Below are 22,653 nucleotides of genomic sequence, written 5' to 3'. Positions count from 1 at the left end.
CTATGGTTTATTTATGTTTATATTTTTTATATTCCTGTTGAGTTGAGAAGGTTATACTCACAGTGGTCCAGAGCAGTTTTAATTTTGTTGACTAAAGATTTTCATCATGGATTTTCTCTACTAGATGAGACTGACTAAATATAAACAAAAACAAAATCAGAATATATTTAATAATTTGTTAACTATTTTCCATCCATCCATCCATCTTCTCCCGCTTAGCCGTTTCCGGGTCGCGGGGGCAGCATCCTCAGTAGGGAGGCCCAGACTTCCCTCTCCCCGGCCACTTCCTCCAGCTCTTCCGGGGGGACCCCGAGACGTTCCCAGGCCAGCCGAGAGACATAGTCTCTCCAGTGTGTCCTGGGTCTTCCCCGGGGCCTCCTTCCGGAGGGACGTGCCCTGAACGCATCCTAATTAGGTGCCCGAGCCACCTCATTTGGCTCTTCTCGATGCGGAGGAGCAGCGACTCTACTCCCGAATGACTGAGCTTCTCACCCTATCTGTAAGGGAGAGCCCAGCCACCCTATGGAGGAAACTCATTTCGGCCGCTTGTACCCGTGTACTTGTTCTTTCGGTCATGACCCAAAGTGACCCAAAGACCGACCTGTAAATCGAGAGCTTCGCTTTTTGGCTCAGCTCCCTTTTTACAATGACGGACTGGTGCAGACTCCGCATCACTGCAGACGCCGCACCAACTATGTTAACTATTTTATTCGGTCAAATATATTCGGCCACCGAATATTCGGTGCATCCCTACTAAATATACTGTTGTGTCATCTGCAAACATTGAGATACCAGCCTTGCAGAGCACCTGTAGTAGATCATTAGTGAAAATTGGACCAAGGCAACTGCCCTGTGGCACACCATATTTAACATTTTTAGTATCCCACTAACACCCATTATATTACAATAAACCATTTGTTTCCCATCATGTAAATAGCTTCCAATAAACTGCACCACATTTTCCGTAAATCCATAGCATTCATGTTTTTTCAACAAAATTACACGTTTTGTTTTGTGTGTGTGCAGACGTAAGACAATTCAGGTCGTCTTACACATTGATCACATGAAATCTGTCTGTGTGTATTTACAAACATTAATACCATTTTCCGTATCATATAAAAGGTTGATGAATATTCCAAATTCCAAACGTATCGCATCATCATCGCAATATTGTCAATCATATTGTGAAATGAGTGTTGGATCCCATCCTATACTATTTAATTAATCTGCATATAAGCATATAAATAAAAAAAACGGATGACTGTGGGAATATAATACAATTCTAAATAATAATAAAAATAATTAAATATTAGTTTTCAGTCGTAAAAACATAAGATGGACGCCCTCACACAAATACATGTGGCAAATATAAAATAGTTTCCACATAATATTATATTTATTTAGAGTCAAGTAGCATCTGGCTAGCGCCTGTTGGCTAAGGGTTAGCTTAACAAGGCCCACGATTGTAGTCTTTTGTACAAAAATAACAACTTTCTCACTATTGAATTTGCAGTCAACTTATCATTTAGTAAAGTAAAGTATTAAATAATCCACTTCGAACCTAAAGAGACGGTTTTCGTTGATTTTCTTTTTAAGTAATGGATGCTTGACAGATGTTAGCATGAAGCGACCTGCCAATCATCAAGGAAGGCATGGGCGCTGTCCAATCAGGTTCTAGAAGTGTCAGACGTGCCCCGCCCCTTGCATTACTGTGACAAAAAGCTAAACTATGGTGAATTTGTACGCAAACACTTAATTTATTTACAGAATAGAGCCTACACAGATAAGAGTTTGATAGGATGGTGAAAATCACGTGTTCTTGTTTCTTCGGATGTGAGTCACAGATCATTTTGGGTCAGTAGTTCTTCTTCCTCTGCTTGTTTGTTTCCCATCATCCTTTGCTGTGGCTCGAGGGCATATCCTACATTCTCACCATCATCACATCAACACCTGTCTTTGACCTCCACGTGTGCTGAATGTCACCGCGGGATATAATAATCAACCATCGTCATTGTGTGTTATTAAGCGTGTGCACGTACGGTTTAATTAAAAATAAATAAAAATATTAAAATAAATAAATGAAAATCGTGGACGCGCTGCACTGATGGAAGTGGTGCCTTTAAAAGCAGAGCTGTGCACTATATTTAATGAGAATCCTCCCCCACTGCAGAGATGGACACACACTTGTGTTATAAAATCATTGACAGCACCGCAACGACCCTCAACAGCTTCTTTTAATAGACGTCTGATTAGAAAATACCGCAAAATGCGCACGTACTTGTAGCCTAAACAATCCGAGCGGTGGACGCTAATATCGCCGCCCTGTACGTGTGTCCATCTTCATTATTGTTATTTTATTAGTGATTGGCTCCGCCCCCCTACCTGTAACCCCTCCCCCTCCCCTCTGTGTGGCAGATCTGACAGGCGCGCGCTCAGCTGGCCGCTCCGTGCCAGGCTGCAGGTCTGGACTCACCGGATGGACACGCGCTGCACATCCACGTCCTTCTTCCTCTTTACGCACAACAACTGACACGGACGGTGGACGCCTGCAGGAACATGTAGTCTACACTGACAGCTCGGAGATAAGTCGATCATATTTCAGTGTGTGTGTGTGTTTGTTTGTGTGTCTGTGTTATTTTTGACGCGTTAGAGTGGCATCGATCCCTGCCTGAGTATCGACAGGATCCCCTGAATGGAAGACGGCTAGAGGAGGTGGGATACACGGACAGACGGGCTGTCACACAGTTGTCCGTCATTTAAAAAAAAAAAAAAGGAGCACCCTGGCAGTGTCGTCTCCACGGCTGCACACGACGCCAGTCTCCACCATGGCATATGGAAGAGCCAGGAAAGCCCTCACAATGAGAGGGGATTCGTCATTATTGCGGATTTAAATGCGTCGCTCTCCCTGGGCCACCGCACTGCTATTTTCACTCAGCTCTGTGCGTAATCATAATAATACTAATAATAAAAATAAACAATTCATAGGTTTCACAGACACTCCATCGGGTGGGAGAGCAGAACAAGAGCCCGGAGAAGGTGGTGTGTTTTTTTTTGTTGTTTTTTTTTAATAAAGCAATATGGCTGGTGAGTGGGGCTGGGGACGCTGGCACAGGCTCTCCAAGACTCCTCAATGCTAGCTGAGACACAAGGCACAGTTCCCCATGGAAGCGACGGCTCTATGAGGACAAGCAATATCAATAACAATATCAATCCGGACTCTTCAATCTTAATATCCAAGATGGAAGACGTGGTCATCCCGTTCTCGTCCGAGGTGCCATGCGACAATAATGGACAGCGCATGTGGTGGGCATTCCTCGCCTCCTCCATGGTGACTTTTTTTGGGGGACTCTTCATCATCCTACTGTGGAGGACCCTCAAATACATGTGGACCGTTTGCTGCCACTGCAATGTTAAATCCAAGGTAAGGCCTGGCTTTAGTTGTAGATTTCATGTGTTTTTCTTTCTTTGACCTATGACTTTCCAATAGGCTTCTCATTGCAGTGCATGTGTAATGATTGCAGCATGGTTATTGTCCCTTGGCTGTTTGTTCCCCTCCCACACTTGGATAAAGAGGCTGATAAAGAATGACAGGAAACCAATTCCTTCATCCTCCAACATTCACTAAAGCATGTTTTTTTTTTTTTTTTTTTTTGAAGAAAGTTAAAACACTTGAGATGGTTCTGCAGATTGTCACCAAGCAAACACATCATGTGGACTCCTTTGATGAATTCCACTTTCTTCTCATGCACACACACGCTGTCACTAGAACCCTTGATGCTATACACTGTGAATGTCTCCAATGGTGTGATGAAGGTAACCTGTCTACAGGACTAATATAGAAACAGGATAATAAGGGTGACTGTCCATTACTCTGCTTGGGGTGGATGAATCACGTCTGATTCACATTTGTATTAAAGCCAGCTTTCATATGTGACTCATTCAGTTGCGTATAGTGCATGTGCTCCCCTCCTCAATCTGCCTTTGAAGTGTTGGGTTTTTACAAAGGGAATCTACAAATATGACAATGTTCACTGGTTTCAAATGATGAAAGGATGTGGCATCAGTGCGTTTCCCTTGTGTTATCAGATCCTGCGTCATGTCCTCATTGGTGGCCTCGACTTTGCCAGGTGACAAACAGAGAGCATCCTTTATCTACAATAATAACTCTAGTTTTTAGCTTTACACGAGACACTGGCTGTGATTCATCTCTTTGGTAATGATTACAGATCATGATATTTTTCCTTCTGTGTAGCTCGACTGTTTGTCGGGTTCTCATTTAGCTGAATATCACGTAATAGTTCCCATTGAGTTGTAGAGTTCTGGCCTTGCTAGGCGTGTCCCGAGACAATTTCAACACGTTTGAGACGATACCGACATTGCTACCTCGATAATTGCCCGATACTGATGTTGATGCGTTACAAGCACAGATCAAACATACTAGTTAGTGGTGTCCCGATCCGATATTGATATCGGAGATCGGTTCGATATCAGCCAGAAAACGAATATCGGATTTAGTCGGACTGCATCTAAAATCTCCGATATCATAACCGATATAATAAATAATTTTTTTATTTATTTTATTCAGTTGTAGAATACTGTCGATATTATGTAACCAATTGGTTAATGATAAATAGGTCAGTTTTTTTTCTCATAACTACTGTTGCTGACTATTGTTCTCTGTTTGAGTAACATCACTTTTCTAACATTCCACACTACAAAATAAGTAATAAAAGTATGCATGATTCATGCTGTTATTGTATCAGATCCATATCGGTATCGGCCAGCACTGAAGTCTGCAATATCGGTATCGGGTTGGAAGAGTAAAAGTTGTATCAGGACATTATTTTGTAGTAGGGCTGGGCGATATATCAAGGTTCAAGATACATCACATTTTCTATTTTGGCGATATAGAAAATTATAATATCGCCTACAACGATATATGTATTTTTTTTATCGCTGGTTTTGTCTTAAAATACTTGTTTTAGGTGTCGCTGCTTTCGTTACTTCTCAGAACAGCATTAAAAGCACAGTTTGATGACTTGCTACACTACAGAACTCACTCACACATGCTGTCCCTTATAGAAAAAGACTAAACTGGCACATATTGTGCCACTGTTTGTTAATAAATGTGCCTGTGTGGCATTTATATCAGCAAATTTAACCCAGGATTGTCTTTCTGATCAGGCTTCAAATCTAATTATCAAGATCTATATCGTACATCACCATTTTGAGAAAAAATATGAATATGAGTTTTGGTTCATATTGCCCAGCTCTACTTATTAGTTCCTATTGAGGTATGTAGTTCTGGCTTTACTAGAGGTGTACCGAGACAATTTTTTTTCACTTCCGATACGATACCGATATTGCTGCTTTGATAATTGGTCAATACTGATATTGATCGGATATGACATAAACACAAATCATTCATACTTGTATTTTACTTATTGACTTATTTTGTAGTGTGTAATAATAGAAAATCCTTGATAAGTGATGTTACTCAAACAGAGAACAATAGTCAGCAACAGTAGGTATGAGGAAAACTGACCCATTTATTAATAAAGACTGACAAATAACATCAATAAATCTAAAAAAAAAAATCCTTTTTAAAGTGAAAAATAACCACTAGTTTAACTTAAACATAAGAATATTCTACAATTGAATAGAATAAATAAATGAGAAGATCCTGAAAAACACCTTCAAATAATGCAATACATGGTGCTTGTATCAGAGATTTTAGATATAACAATATATAATTAGCTGATATCTGACCGCTATCAGATATGGATATTGGATCAGGACACCCTTAGGCCATACATTAATGCAACTTTTTCGTCTTGTATTATGGCTAAACTCAAATTATTCATTTCCTCCAGGATTATTTTTGCGGTCATCTTTTTATTTTTATGTTTCAAATGTGATTATGCTTGAGACATTGGCTGCATGCTGTTGTGGTAGATGTCTGTCATTTATCTACGTTAGACTGGCGTCCCCTCCATCCATGGTGGTTTCCACTTTGTGACTGAACTCATCTGGGCTCGTCTCCAGCTGTTTGCAGTGACCCTGCACAGGATAAGACTGGTCACAGCCAAAAACCTCCCCTCGGCTGGTGTTTCTGATTTGTAGATTTTGACTTTGGATGAAAAGAACAAGAAAGGCTCCTCATATTCAGTTTATCTGCAACATAATCTCCTTTCTTGGTTGTGAGAAAAAAAAAAAGAAAAGAAAAAAGAAAGGCACAGGACAGAAATGTTTAATTCAGGTTTCTGGGAAGACTTTTGGCAAGGCAGCACTACGTAGGCTGTCTTGCTGACACTTACTAAAGTAATAGTCAAAGAGGTGCATAATGCATCCACTTTCTCTAACAAAACACTCCAACTTGATTTTTTTAAAAGTCATTTTTCCCATGAATGGAATTTTGTGATTTTGTTGTTGAAGACGTAAACTCTCTGTTACCTGCAGAGTGACTTTCAGAGATTTCTGATTGTTACTATCACCCCAGAGTGTTTGATCACTAACGGCATTTGTGGAGAAATGTCAAATCAAGGCTTTTTCTGCTACTTTTAAATCATCCTCTCAGACTGAAGGCACACGTTAACATGGAAAAGGGTTTAAAAATACATCCAAGCCTGTGGAAAGTATGCCTCAAACAAATAAGTGTGCTATAAACAGACCCATTTACACTGAGAGATTATTCTAATCAATACCCCGGTTGGCTGTCAGACTCTTGTCATATTGTTGTGCTCGTGGATCCCAGTATTAGATATGGCATCAAACGAACCATATGGCAGCATTTGTTTGTTCTTTTTACCGCCTTGCCTGGAAAGTGAAGAAATGAAACCATGCGAGTATAATTAAGTATCCATCTTGTGACCAGTGGTGGGTACCCGGTTGTGTCTTATCTCCTGCAAATGAGAAGGGTCGTTAAAAGAAACGATGGTGCTAGTTCCTCTTAGTGTGGTGTAAGGAGGCACACTTATACTACTGGGTGACTTTGGTAGGCTTGACACTTGGCTGCAGATGGAAAAGGCTTGTTAGGAGCATTAAGACAGAGAAACTAGATCCATGCTCAGCTGACTGGTGCTGCCAGCGACAGCGACGCTAGCTGGTATGTGTCAGAAACTGGAGGCACGGTGTTGGGAGGTGATGGGACTTCTGTGCCAGTATCGGGAACCTGGGGTCACTGGGAAATGGAGGTGGAAGGAGATTGTAAATGACGGCGTGACATGTAATGCTCCATGATATAGTAGCACATCCTCTTTCACTTTAACACGTCTCATTTCTGTCACTATTAGAGGGAGTTTGGTGGATCCTATGGAGAAAGGAAAGTGAATGGGGGAGGGGAGGCAGATATACCAACTCACTATAAGAAGGTCATGCGTTCAAACCCCAATGGTCCTTGTATTTCTTAGTTTGTTTGTGTGTTTAAAAGAAGTCCTCTTGTTTCTCCCAATGTCCAAAAATATGCCTGTTTGGAAGAAGTTGTTGTTTTTCTTTAAGCTGCCACTAGGGCTAGGCAAAAAATACGATTTATTCGATTAATCGAATTTGTAAATAAAAACGATGTTTATTTTGCAAATTCGAGTTTAAAAAAAAAAAAAAAAAGAAATATTATTTTTTTAATTTTTTTTTTTTTTTCCCAACACAGTTTTTTCGGACTTTTTTGCATTTCCGATGTGAGCCCGCCCCCTCTTTGTATACATGTGTTTACCCTTTGAGTAGGCTATATGTGTGCCACAGGCATGTTCAATTTTTTATTCGTACTGTGCTGAGATGCTACGGGAAGAGTTTATTCTTTTTTTAATTGTAATGTTATATGTTATAAAATATGTAGTTATCTGATTTCTTAATCAGAAAATTTAAGCTACTGTGAAGTTTCTGTTGCACTTTTGCTTAAATCTGGGTTAAACCTTGAAATTGTTGAATGACAGAGACTCATTTACTTTTTTATTTTGGGATTCTTACATGCATTTTAACTCTTGAGGACAATCACAGCAATAAAGTTGCACTTTTGACAATATATCTGATGTCTGCAGTCATTTTTAAGTGCATAAAAAAAAAAAAAAAAAAAAAAAAATCGAAAATCAAATCGAAACTCGAATTTTTCTTTAAAAAATCGGAGATTGTTTTTTTTTTTTGAGGCAAAATCGCCCAGCCCTAACTGCCACCCCCAATACCTTTTTTATTAGTAGATACATTCATAGAGTATGCCTCATAGATCAGTGAATCGAACATCAAGGAACAAGGTTAAAAATTGCCTCTAGAACATTTGCTTTTATTCCCGCCGTAAACACTCAGTTTGTAGATATTTTTGCGCATTGCATTGTGGGAGGTGGAGTCGCAGATGCGGATACATAGAAGTGTTTTCACTTTGTTTTGATAACACAAAGAATACCGGTAACAAACTAGAACAAATATGGTGTCAAGTGAATCACTGTGAAAAAACACCTTAAGAAACTACGGTTTAGAATGAAGTAAATTTTCTTTTTTTCTTTTTTTTTTTTTTTTTTTTTTTTACCTTGTCTGCACATGCTGTCGAAGGTTAACACTACAAGAAGTGCAATCTTTTGACAGCAATGCATATTTTATTATTGCAATTAAATAAATTTATTTATTTCATTGCATAATTGTGACCATCACCAGCCCTCCCTAGGGAAGGGTAAGAAATACTTTATTAAAGGGAGGATGTAAAAAAGAGAGGGCAGTGTTACACCAAGGTGAGGGGTTGGAGGGGGGTGGGGAAGTTAACAGGGAAGAGGGATACAAGATAGGATATGGAATGGGTGGGGAATAGTTTTAAGTGATGCGATGTGAAATTGTGGTTGTGTATATCGTGTTTATTGTTGTGTTGTCAAGCCAGTTTGGTGACCAGTGTGTGGTTTAGGAATAATGGTGGTGGCTGTGAACAGAGGAAGAGGTGAGTGGAAATTCCATAAAACAGGTATTTGGGAACAACGTGTCTAAGGTTGAGCCCAGTATGAGTGTTATCCCCCAGCCCAAGGCCAGTGCATCCATGACAAATGTATTTCCAAGTACCGCCACTGCAAAACCCAAGAGCCGCCCCCGGGCCCGAAGAAGCAGTCAGGCCAGCAGCAAGAGCAGGCAGCCTAAGGGCCCCCGGCGACCACCCCACGGCCAAGCAGTCCCCCGAACGCCCCCAAGATCCCAAGCCGAGAGGCAGCCATCGCCCCCCCATACACACCCGAGAAAGCCCCAAGGAGCCAAGGACCCAGCGCACCACGCCACCGATCCCACCCCCAACCCCCAGACCCCCCACCCCATCGACCCCCCCACACAATTTTCTTTTTTTAAAGAACAAAACAGTTGTGCGTGCCAACTCTTACTGAACTAATTTATCTAAACAGAACAAATGACTTTCCATAAGTGTTTGTAAGAAGAAGCAGTCAGTCATTCCTGGAAGTGCACACATGAACATTTCACTCTTGCATCTAAAAAAAGGTGGCACAGTTACACAATACAAAGCAGATCTTATTAGTTCTGCTATCTCTGACACGGCCATATGTATATATGTATATGTGTGTGTGTATATATATATATATGTATATGTATATACTGTATATATATATATGTGTATGTGTATATATGTGTGTATATGTGTATATATGACAATGGTTCTTCATTTCAGGCGTGCCATGTATCAACCACGTTTATGAATTAATTTTCCATCTGTATCTCACTTCCATGATATTTTATTATTTTTATCCAGTGCTTGTAAACACTGCAAATATTAAATAAGGAGTTTCCTTCTGAAGGGGGGGTTGCTCACTATGCTCATTAGTAGGGCTGAACAATTTTGAAAAATAATTTAATTTAAATTTTTTTCCACAATATTGCAATTGCGATTTTTAGTATGCGATTATTTTTTCAAGTGCCTCTTGTCATGTATTTTTCAATGAACACAAGAAATAAATCAATTAACAATTTCAGAGTTATTTAAACTTTAAATAAATATAAAATATACATTTTAAAGCACAGATTACAACAATAAAGCAAACAAATCTGTGGCTTTACTTCTTCAACATATTTAACTAACTTCACGTTTCATGAAACATGTAAAAAATATAAAATAAAGAAAATGCAGCCTTTGCGATTAGAAAATCACGTTTTACGATATTCGCGATAATATCGCAAATGCAATAATCGTTCAGCCCTACTCATTAGGACAATCTTAATGCATATGCATGACATTAGCTGTGTTTCCATTACAGATTTTCACAAAATAAAAGCGATATTTCAAAATGTTGACAGAGTATTCATGCTAAATAAAGTTTAGCATGAATAAATGTTACCTTTTGTCTTAAGTTTGCCTTTGTGTGATTTCATCGTTGGATTTAGTTTATTTAAGAATATCTTATACAAACTATATTGTTTTGAGGCCATAACTTGCCTTAACACTAGGGGTGAGTATTGGAAAGGATGTTGCAATACGATACGTATCACGATACTTGGGTCGTGATACGACATTATCACGATATACCCAGTTTATATCAAAATGAATCATAGCGATGAAAAATCAAGTCGCTGTATATGTTCATCAGAAGATATTGGTCATCCAGAGGACAAATTGAGTCAAAACTGTTTGCTTCAAAACATCCTATTTATTATTTATTATTAGTGTTTTTGCACATTTTCACTAAAAAATAGAAAATGCAGTCAGTGCATCAAGTAACCACTGAAATATTGCACAAAAAACACAAAAATATTGATTGAAATCGGCACCCAAAAAATTGCGATATATCGTGTATCAATATATCAATTTTTTTTCACACCCCTACTTAATACATTATGCATTGTATCAATTTTGAATCGAGAATTGCTTGAATTGAGAATCAGTTTGAATCGAGAATCGGTTAAAACGAGAATCGATTTTGAATCGAATTGTGACCCTAAGAATTGGAATCGAATCGTGAGACATGCAAAGCTTCACATCCAGTGTTTTTTTTTTTCTAAATTCAGGTGTTTCCATTACCAGTTTTTATTGCGCTATTTAGATTTTGTACATTTCCAAGGGTAATGGAAAAGCAGCTTGTGAGAGATGGGAGCTCAATAGCTCAGAGTGAACCTTTCATGAACTCTGCCGCACAGTGTTGGAGTGCTTTACCTCCTCTTCTGTGACAGTAGCTCCACCCCCTTCACCTCCTGATGGGTCTGTGATTGGGTGTGATGCACTTTGTCTTCAAAGGTTCTCAGTCAATCACAGTAATTCTTGTAGTCATACCAAAGTCTGTGTTTGGAACCCCCAGGGAGGAAACTCATCCAGGTATTCCTGTAGATGTAGAAGATCCAAAAGCTTCCTTGGTTTAGATCTGAAGCCTCCTTTTTCATCTTTAGTTCTGATTTAGTAAAGAATCTTGGCTGAGAGGTGAAAAAACTGGTCCTTTGACCATGACTAAGGTTTTTATTAGTGGTGGGACTTGAATTAAAATGTATCTAAATAATTAGGGACTTTGTAATGAATTAATCTCGATTAATTTGACACAAGAAGCAATGTTTTTCAGTTTAAATGGATTTTGGAATATAACTGAATCATTGAAAACAATAAGTGAGCTTAAACAACAAAGTTTATTTTTTTAATCACTGAGTGCTCACAAAGCTAAGCTATGTACATGCTTTTCTGGCTTTTTTGTAAACTTTCTAAAAACCAATGGATTTTTGTGTATTAAAATACAAAACGCAGCATTTAGTACAGTGCATTCCAGAGAAGCGAAGCAGTTGGCATGAAATATAGAGGAGTCCCGATCTGATATTGATATCGGTCTGATATTAGCCAGAAAATGAATTTTTGGTTTTTTAGATTTATCTTTTCAATATATTTTATTTTATTTTTGTATTTATTTTATTCAATCATAGAATATTTTTATTCTAAAAGGTTAATTTTATGTAATCCACATATCAGTATTATGGGTATACGTGTCAGTATTACGTGTATACGTGCCAGTATTACAGGTATACGTGCCAGTATTACGGGTATACGTGTCAGTATTACGGGTATACGTGCCAGTATTATGGGTATACCGGAAACTTGTGCAATGATAAAGGTTCTGTGCTGTTTGAGATGCAAAAAACACCTGCGATTAACAGCATTAATTGTTGGTTTTTTTTGTGCATTATTTTTCGATAATTAATCACAATTAAGGCGTTAAAGTCTGAACCGTAGTTTTTATATCTTTGAAATAACCAGAATTGTGCCTTTTTAGTACATGATCAGGACATAACTGAAAGTGACCATAACTGGTTTCATTTCAGTCACACACACTCATAAACTAACACACATCTGCAGCAGAGGCGACATCAGAATGGACGCTCGTGTTTTCAATTTCATGTATTTCAACTGCACCGTGTTGCTCCGGTGAGACATAAATGAAGGCTAAAAAAATACATATCTAGACTTCACCTCCGTGCATCAGCTCATCCTATTATCACCCAAAGGTGCAGCACAGCCTATGGGCGTGTTGTTTGCATTATAGAGCCAACAGCCATCACCGCCGTGCATTTCTTTCTTTCATTAGACAAAGGATGTCCTATTTTTTATAGCTTTCACCTGCTGGTGCCATTTATTTGAACACAATAGTGATTTATTTGATGTCCTTTTTATTCAAACTAATATTAAAACCTCTTAAAAGAACAATAAAAGATGAATAAATAGCATTTTGGAATTGGAAGTATTATCTTTTCTTTTCAGAGTGGGAAAGAAAGTAGATTTTATAATATCACAATATAATACGTATACCTATCTATACGTATTTAAACCTGTATGTATGTAGCCAATACTCAAACAGTGCATCAGAGTTCAGTATGTGTATTATTATTAGTCTTTTTCTATATTTTTTGGAGCAATCTCACCTTAACAATATATCACAAAGGTAAAAAGTCATTGATTTTCATATTCACACTAGAAATCTCTCATGCAGTAGCTTTTAAACACGGCTGGTGCACACGTGTTTTTGATTTACTGGAAAAAAAGAGTAAAGATATTAGGCTGGCAGTATGGGGCAGTAGGTGGCATAAAAAATGCTACTACGATAGCTACGGTAGCTGATTGGATTTGAAGTGCAACAGGATATTTTCTTTGCACACAAAGCATTGATTTGTTGCATGGAAACAACTAAAATGTGGTTTAATGAGGGAAATCTAATTAGTTTCTGCACGTTTTTGTACCTTAATGAAGACACCCTTTGTGTCTTAAACCTTTTAATTGATCTGTAGCCATTTGAAAATATTCTAGTGACAATGATATACAGTAATTAGGGATTTATTGAGGTTTTCTGATGTGTCTTATGTTTGTTTTTCCGCTGCATCAGTCAAATATCCCTCTGGCAATCATGGGATCATTAAAATCACATTTTATTTAATGAGAATCTGATGTTCAGTGAGCGGCCGCTGCTCACATTCTGCTCACGTGATGTGATTAATAAAGTGGAGAGGTGAGGACAGCTGGTGTCGAGGCTTCATTTGCACGCACTGGCAAGGTGCAGAGTTTGTGAATACTACAGTATATACTTGTATAACATGTGTTTACGGCTGTAAACATACTGTAAATCAGAGGCGGGCAACTTCTGTCACAGCGCAACCCACAAAAATGTTTGTTTTGATCGAAGGGCCACATGATCAACATTCATGTCAGCATTTAGAATAATGATCAATCTGAGCGTTAACACAGGAAAGAACAAAGCGTTTTACATAGGGATGTCCCGATATACAACTTTTTCACTTCCGATATGATACCGATTGCAGCCTTGAGCTAGGCCGATACCGATATTGATCTGATGCGATATCAGCACGAATCATACATATTTTTATTAGTTACTTTATAGTGTGGAATGTTAAAAAAGGCTTGATCAAGTGATGTTACTCAATAGTCAGCAACAGTAGGGATGTGAAAAACTGACCCATTTATTATTAACCAATTGGTTACATACATGTTAACCTTCAACATAAGATCTACAGTATTCTACAATTGAATAGAATTAATAAAAAATACATTATAAGACCTGCATATATTGGTGATTTTAGATGCAGTCTGATAAAATCCGATATGCATTTTCTGGCTGATATCAGATCAATATCAATATCGGATCGGGACACCTCTAGTTTTATAGCAATTTTGTGTTTTTCTGTCATTCTGTGGATAATTGTTTGTTTTTGACATTTTGAGCATTTCTTTTGTCATTTTGTGTATTTTTCCTGTAGAATTTATGTTTTTTTGCAGACATAATGTGTATTTTTGTTGTCATTTTGCATTATTTGGAGTGTATTTCCAGTGTGCACAATACTAACAAACAAGCAAAATGACAACATTAAGGTTTGTAGAGTAATTTTTTGTGTTTTTCTTGTTTTTTGTGTACTTTTGTTGTAGTAATTTTGTGTTTTACTGTTGTTGTATGGTTCATTTTTTGTAGTTGTTTTCTGTGTTTTTCTTGTCTTTTGCTGTATTTTCCAGCAATGTTGCAATTCTTTTTATTTTTTTAATGTATTGTTACTTTTGCTTTATGTATTTTTCTATCATTTTATACGTTAACTTTGGGAGCCGCATGAAATTAGACCGAGGGCCACATGTGGCCCCCGGGCCACCAGTTGCCCATGCTGCTTTAGATGGCCTGTTGTAAGTAGATCTACTTTATGTCTGTCTATGTTTGTCCCTAATGGAAGATGACAGCCTCGGTGAATTTCATTATCATAGTGCCTTTTCCATAATTGAAGATTCTGATTGATTTCTGTGTGATGAGGAGTAACAGACCCTGTTTAGCTCTGAGGGAGGTAAGCACGCTAAGCCCTCGGTGTGCTTACCTTTAAGTGGGAAAGATTGCGGAGGTGCACATGCAGAGAAGAACTGCTGTTATGTTTCCTTGTGCTTGGCAACAGACCAGCTGCATTTTGCCAAAGCAGCACAAAACACACACACACACACACACACACACACACACACACGCACACACTCCCCCATCAGCTGTCACACTCACTAACCCAGGGCCAAGTTTGCCCGACTCTGCTCGCTCCATCACTGAAATCCACGGCTAATAGAGGCTACAAAGCACAAAAGCCCAATTAAAATAAGCCCATAAATATCTGTGAACGACAGAGATAATGTTCTATGGACAGATATAGCAGGACAAGGCTGGGTTGGAGGGGACGGACTTCCACAAATCTTGGTGTCTGGAATGCTTGGAAGCAGATGACCATGTGCTTGTGGACAGTGGTTGCGTTACATGTGTTTTGACATGTGGTGTTGACAAATGCTTGAGAGGGCATGTCTCACAGCTGACATGATGGGTTTTTTTCACTTCATTAATGGTTGTTTACAGAGCATTGGCCTGTTAAATATTTAGTTGTTGCTGACTGAGAGCTTTCAATTTTCATATATAATCATATATAATTACTGGGCTATTGAACCTCCCAAAATCATGCGTAATATGGTTGATTAAGTTACGTTTTGTTTAGGGCTGGGCGATTTTGCCTTGGAAAAAAAAATCTCTGATTTTGAGATTCGATTCAATGCACTTAAAAATGACTGCAGACATCAGATATTTTGTCAAAAGTGCAACTTTATTGCTGTGATTGTCCTCAACAGCAACTTCACAGTAGCTTATAACATTACATATAAAAAAAAAATTATAAACTCTTCCCTTAGCATCTCAGAATAGTGCAAATAAAAAATTAAACATGCCTGTGGCACACATATAGCTACTTAAAGGGTAAACACATGTAAACAAAGAGGAGGCGGGCTCACATCACGCTACGGCAACCCATAAGGACGGAACGTGAAAAAGTCTGAAAAAACTGTGGTGAAAAAAAAAAAATGATTTAAATTAAATATTTTTTAAATTCGAATTTGCAAAATAAAAATAGTTTTTACCTGCAAATTCGATAAATCGATTTTTTTGCCCAGCCCTAGTTTTGTTATTATCTTAATATTTTTATGCTGCAGCAATGGCCGAAAGCACGAGCTGAAATCTGAAATTGTGTGAGAATGGACATTCCCCTATATTTGCCCACCCGAATTGCATCATGACACTGAATATATCTTGATATGCATGTTTTGTTGCATGCAACTTTTCCCAGCAAACGTGTAGGTAAATCAATGGAAATGTCCATTCTCAGTGTCGTAATGCAATTTCTGCTCGATTTACAATAAATTAATTAATCATAGCACTGTCGCCATTTCCGTTTCAGGAAGTAAATGCTGTAATTTCCACTGTCATTCAAATTGAACCTGGTCACCTTTTAATAAATGTTATATAGAGACAAACACATTTTCAAAATGGAGAATTACACAAAATGTTCATGAAAAGAAAATAATGTTGTGCAATTCAAGTAGAGTTCAAAAAAACTTTAACGACACTTTGAATTTTTTCTCAGGACATTATGCAAAAAATAATTATAAATGGTGTCATTATTAGGTTACTTAGCATAGTTGTGAAATTTAGCAAAAAAAGGAGACTTGGAGAACATTAAAATAGAATAAATTCAATGATGTGTTTTTTATTTATGTTGAGTGAAAGTTTCATGATGCTTGATCAAAGTCCCTATAGTGTGCTCAATCCAAACATAGGACATCCCAATGTGTACATATAAAATGGGGGGTTGGGGTGTGTATGTCACCCTTAGACTAAAGCAGAATTTAGTTAATGTGATCCAAGTCTTTGACTCTCACCGTCAGTTTCTAAACTCTATAAATTCTATACATTTCACGTCACATAAAACTCTCTTTTCATCCACACATACTCTCTTTTCATACCCATAATCCCTAACAGTCCATCCCTGATTTGATTGCCATCTAGGGACAACTGGAGTGGACCATGCCGACATATGTTAATCCACCGACAAGCAGCGCCCATACATCAGAACAGACTATGTATAACATGAGGCAAGCACACACTGGTCCCTCTCTTGCTGGCTGTCATGCTGTTATGTCTTCTTTGGCCAGTCACCAGACTATTAAAAGGACACCCACACCCCAGGAAGTATGTAAAGGTTAAAGGTCATGGGGGAATGGTATACCTGGCTCCACAAGTAGGAAAGGAGTTAGAATGGCATTTGTATCACAGGAACGTGTGATGGGCTCTTAAGCCACCTGATCCGTGCCAAGTCAAACTGGCACTTGGGGACACAATTTGCATATAGATCCACTCACTGATTGGGCTGGTGAGGCTTAGCTGACATGAGAGTCGTGCAGTAGAGAGATAGGAGCACAGCTTATGTTTCTATAACGTGCTACTTTTATGCTTCAGTGGTTTTCCCTTAACGTCTTGTTATCGTCACAGGGTAGTTACATGTTTATATTGGTGTGTGGTGTTGGAAAGTTTAGAAGCATTTGTTTCCATGAGTGAAAAGAAGAATTGGCTGATAACCTATGGCCACATTATCAACATTTAGAATAATGACCAATCTGAGCATTAATACAGGGGTGAAAAAGGGTTTTGTTTTTTTGTCATTTTTTGTTTTTATAATTTTGTTATTTTCTGCATTTTAGCTGTCGGATTTGTGCATTTTGGGGTCACCTTCTGTATTTTTGTTTTTTTTCTGTATTTTCCTGTCATTGTGTTTACATTTTGTGTGTCTTTTGAGTTATTCTGTAATGTGTTGATGTTTTTGTATTCATTTTGTTTGTTTAAGTGGTTGCTGTGTCTGTCTTTGTTGTCATTTTCTGTTTTATGAGTCATTTTGTGTATTTCTTTTTTTTTGTGTGTGTTTTTGTGTACTTACTTCGATTTGTGTGTTTTGGGAGTTATTTTGTGTGTTATGTTGGGCTTTATATTCCTTCTAACTTTTTAAACATGTGGTCCCCGGGCCTCCAGTTGCCCATGTCTGACCTCTGGTCCCATCCAGGTTTAGGGCTTCTGATTTTCCGTTTCAAAATTTCCCAAATTCCTTTTCAAGGTGTATCCATTCCCGTATGACTTCTTTGTCACTTTACATTTTTCCGTTTCATAATCTTTCGCTGTTTAAATGAGACCTTCATCTACTAGTGTAACGCCAAGATATCGTGGTAGAGTGTGATGTGGTCCCAAAACATTATTTGTGAAACCTTTAACGTCCCCCACTTTTTGCACAAAATCCCCACCAGGTAAACTCCTAACCAGTTTAGCTAATACACCATAAGCTAAACCCGTCTTTGTACCAGTGCCTTTTTAAATCTGAGCTGCTTGTTCATGACAGCACGTTAAAGACACACTTCAGATGAAGATCTGCATCTTTTAATCACAGGATAATAAGATCACTACTCCAACTGAATGGTGAGATTTTGAACGAGATTATGGCCGAAATCGGACATGTTTATCTGTTAGTTTAGACATTCAGTCACTTGTTTTCTAGTGTGTAAATGTGTGATATTGTTACAAAACATGCATGCTGACATGTTGGGGCCCAATTTTGATGAGAATGAGAATTAAGTGTATCCATCCAAGGATGAGGATGCAAACTTTGTAAAAACAAACAGATGTACAAAAGTTGGTATAAAGTGTAGAGAACAAGCCCAAACTGGCAAAATACCACACAAACATACACAAATATTACATGGGATATCGGGAAGCAACTATATTTTGTAACCAGGCATGGACGGATCAATGCTAAAGTTGTTGTTACATTCCATGTCATGTCAAACAACACCCATAACTGATTTACTATTGACTGAATGTATATGTTAGAACATAGAAAAATAAACATGAAACAGCTGCAAAAGTCAAACACAGGGACGTTTTAGTAAGGTACCAACACTCATACTGTATTGCTGATTTTTTTCCTTTCTGTACACGCAAATGTTTGTGATTCTGCATGTGATTGACAGAATAATAGCTGTAGGATGCTGTCTTGAGTGATTGCATTGTTTAGTAGCACACAGAGCCCACACTCGCATGCAGTAGGTGTTAGATTTGCTTATTGTTGTTGACATAAAACTGAAATGATGATGTGCAAACATTTGAAGAGGAAAAAAATGAAGGCCTGCATCTTCCATAAATGTACCCAGCTGGTTGCTGCACAGCTCTGGGACTTGGATTTTCTGATGCCGACTATCAGGCTCTGCCAGCCATCTCCTGCTCTCCCCCTCATCATCATTCCTCTCGTCATCCCACCACCCACCCGCACAAATCAGCAGTGCCAGCGGTGAACTGACACACAAACATGAAAAGGCAGTTACCAATATATATATATATATATATATATATGTGTAATTTGTGCTTTTTTGCTGTGCCTGTTGATGCACACACACACACACACACACACACACACACACACACACACACACACACACACACACACACACACACACACACACACACACACACACTGAGGGAGTGTGTAGACTGGAGGACATGGCAGTGACCTTCAAAGATCCCATCAGGCAGGGCGTCTGCTTTCTATTTTCAGACCAGGTCTGTGTCCTGGCTCTGTGAGGCCCATAAGAAAAGCGTTCATTTCCAGTTTGGAGAGAGTCGCACACATCACCACCGTCCCATGGCCATCAGCCTCAACACCCAATTAACCTTATGGGAGTAGGCTAATATGCTAATCGTCATTCTCATCTCAAGCTAGAGGCTGGGTTAGGTTTCTGTCCACTTCATAGCCAGAATGCTACAATGCTAAGACTGCTCCTCACTTGGCAGCTGCCCAGTCTGCGCCTGTTAGCTAAGTGAGCGCCAGACGCTAATAAAACACCACGTTATTTAAGGGGAAAACAAGTATTGAATGACAGCTTGGGCAGACTACAAGCTGAACCCTGAACATGCCAGAGAGAGAGAGAGATTGCCAGCTTTACAGTGATTCTAACCCTTGACTTCAACTACAACAAAAAAGGCTGAGTCATCAATTACAGTCTTGGTTGATACTTTCAGAAATCCCAGAATGTCCCAATGCTCCTCAGCACCATGAGACCAATGCAGACCTGAACCAGGTAAAGGAGAAGAACCGTTGGTAAAATGAGGTCCAAAGTGTGGAGCTCTCCATTACGTAATGTACAGAATAGATGACACATGTAACACACGGGTTCATGCTGTATAGTTAATTATTTATGAATATTAATAATGTAGAGCCGCCATACTGCTTCATGACCAAGCTACGTCTAACTCTTATTCTTGAGTTGGCTTCGGCATCGTTGGAAGTTGAACTATTCCGGTTCCGATTCTGATTCTTTTAAGAGGCAATTGAACAATGTATGTATTGTATCCAATATACAATGATCATGTTTGTCATGCACCCTCCTGTGTATGATATTATCATTTTACAAGTGTTGGACTGACCCATATTGTTATTTTTTACTAAAGTGATGCCACACTTTAGTAAAAATTGGTTGCACAGTATCTCAAAACACTTCCGGTGTATTCTTCTTCGTTGGTGTTAAGCTGCTTCTTCTTCCGGTTGGCAGACACTGGGTATCGAAAGTAAAAATCTAAATGAAAACGTTTTAACAATTCCGGGAGAATCAGGAAGTTAGTCCTGGGACCAATCGATACCCAAAGCCACACCCTACTCTTGAGCTGTTTTCGCACTGTGAAGTGAGTTTCTCTCAAGGGGACATTTGAGACTTTTTATGATTCTGTGATGAGTACTATTAACCAGATACCACTTTGTGGGCTTTATTTATTTAGTTCAGTCTAACCCAGACCTAACGTTTGTTTCTAATTTAATCATAACTAAGTATGTATGGTAAATGTTTTGATTAGTCTATATTTTGTTCTATTATTTTTTTTTCCTAACCTTTTATCACATACTGCAACCAGTTACAATCCACTAAGCAACATGTTAAACTTCCCACACAGAGATTCTGATTGGTTCATTTAGCATCATGTCCCGCCCTCTCACACAAACTTGCTTTTACCGCAATATAAGAAAGCTTGGATGGAATAATATACAAATACACTGCTTTTCTACAGACAGTTGGCTGGAATTTAACATAACAGTGTATATCATCAATGTTCAGACTCGGAGGTGTGTTACTATGAAGACATTTCTCTATTATTTTTTGTATTGAAATCTCAAAGGTTTAAAGATACTCACTTTTATTTTATCACTTTTTTGTAGGGTGAGATTTATCTAAACATATAGCTTCTGGTTCCATAGTACGTACATGTAACCTCCTGTGAGCGTTTTAGATTTATTGTGTTTTGAGTCATGATGGCCAACCTGACGTATCAGTAATAGGTTTCTATAATAGTGAAGCTATTTACGATGACCTTTCCTGTTGTGATGCATCATTCATTGTCAGAGTACCTTGAACACAAGAAAGCACGTTGTGTGTTTGTTTACATGCCCTATAGCTCTATAAATCAGTATATTATATATCCCCTTTATATACTATTTACATTTAATTTCCTGCTCTATTAGATTGTGCTGCTGCTGTGTCTTGTTCTGACGAGAGCAACGAAGTTAAGTTCATGAAAAAAAATAATCTGTTGACTCTGCACCCACATACTGGAGATTTGGGACTTTTTCCTCCATGTTCTGGTTCAGTGTGTATAGTTTAATGGCTCCAAACTGTTTCAGCACCATGGAGAGCTCAGGAAGTCAGAATGAATGGAAAAGCCTTTTCTTTATGTGAAAGAATGTATTTGACATGGATTATGAATGCACTGTACTGTCCCATTATTTCAAAGAACATAATAACTATATTTGTCTTTATTGGCTTCATGGCTTTTCTGTTCTATGAATATTTAGTGAATGAAGAACATCCAGTGTCCTAGGCCCGTAAGATGCAAAGTTCTCACATATTTGAACTTTTAATTCCTCATAAGGTTCTTTTGTTTGAGTGGCGCTCCCGACATTTCACAGATTAGCTCACAGGAAGTGAGAATCAATCAGAGCCATTGTGGCTCAAAAACTGGCTTAATTATTTTCTCTTAAGCTGTGCAGACGACTAAAGAATTTAGTAATGTATCATTGGCGAGGTTCTCAAGGGTAATATACCCCTGGCCCAAAAGTGACGTGACGTCAAGTATGAGGCATACATACCTCGAGTAAATGCACATGTTCATGTTCACTCACGAGTAATCGGGGCTTTAACAAAATCCCATGTCTTTGGAGGTTAAAAGGTATAGAAGACATCATTTTAATGTTTCATCTTGTCTTGACAGGTGGATTTAAAAACATCTTTATACCTATTATACGGGTTGTTAACTCTGGATCGTTTATTATAATGTCTAAAAAAAATTAAAATACAAATTCCACTTACGTTGGTGGAAATGGAAGGATTGGAATTTTAAATCATATAAATAAACACATTAAGCACGTAAATACACTAACGTGTGTGACGGCACATGAAGAAAACCAGCCACTCATGGTCTAACATCTTGACTATTGGCGAGGGTGGGGGTGGGTGTGTGGGGGGTTGCGTTGAGGAGGACTTCTCAGAGTACCGTAGACCTTTTAAAGAGGCGTGAAATAAGCTTTAAGGCTGATGCACATGCACCGTTGAGTGCAGTCATTTGTTGCTGTTACTTCTAAATTAGAAAAAGCTTTTAATCCTTTCGTAAAAATAGTCTTCTTTACATTCAGTGGTTGCTGAAGGCTAAATACACAAACACTCACATGGGCTCTAAAAACCCATATACATTTTGGCTAAGCATAAAAAAACCTACTTACAGCTAAGTGAGTGTGTTGCTATGCTCTTTTTTTTTTTTTCACAAAAATCTCAAAATTTTTGGT

General features: G+C 38.4%; 1 protein-coding gene across 34 annotated transcripts in view; it reads left to right on the top strand.

Moving 5' to 3' along the window:
• The first annotated feature begins 2,267 nt into the window (after positions 1 to 2,267).
• Positions 2,268 to 22,653, top strand: part of kcnma1a (potassium large conductance calcium-activated channel, subfamily M, alpha member 1a) — a 175,557-nt gene continuing 155,171 nt past the window's right edge. For 9 of the 34 annotated variants that reach the window (XM_028468212.1, XM_028468209.1, XM_028468205.1 and 6 more), the window contains exons 1-2: positions 2,270 to 2,324; positions 2,416 to 3,421. In XM_028468212.1, the coding sequence (XP_028324013.1) occupies positions 3,131 to 3,421 (291 nt within the window). In that variant the 5' untranslated portion in view covers positions 2,270 to 2,324; positions 2,416 to 3,130. Of the gene's footprint in view, positions 2,325 to 2,415; positions 3,422 to 22,653 lie in introns of all 34 variants that reach the window. The other 25 variants (XM_028468195.1, XM_028468198.1, XM_028468197.1 and 22 more) reach the window with 7 other exon arrangements.

The sequence above is a fragment of the Gouania willdenowi genome, chromosome 15 (assembly GCF_900634775.1).
Source record: "Gouania willdenowi chromosome 15, fGouWil2.1, whole genome shotgun sequence".
Lineage (NCBI taxonomy): Eukaryota > Metazoa > Chordata > Actinopteri > Blenniiformes > Gobiesocidae > Gouania > Gouania willdenowi.
This window is presented reverse-complemented; position numbering and strand designations above follow the sequence as displayed.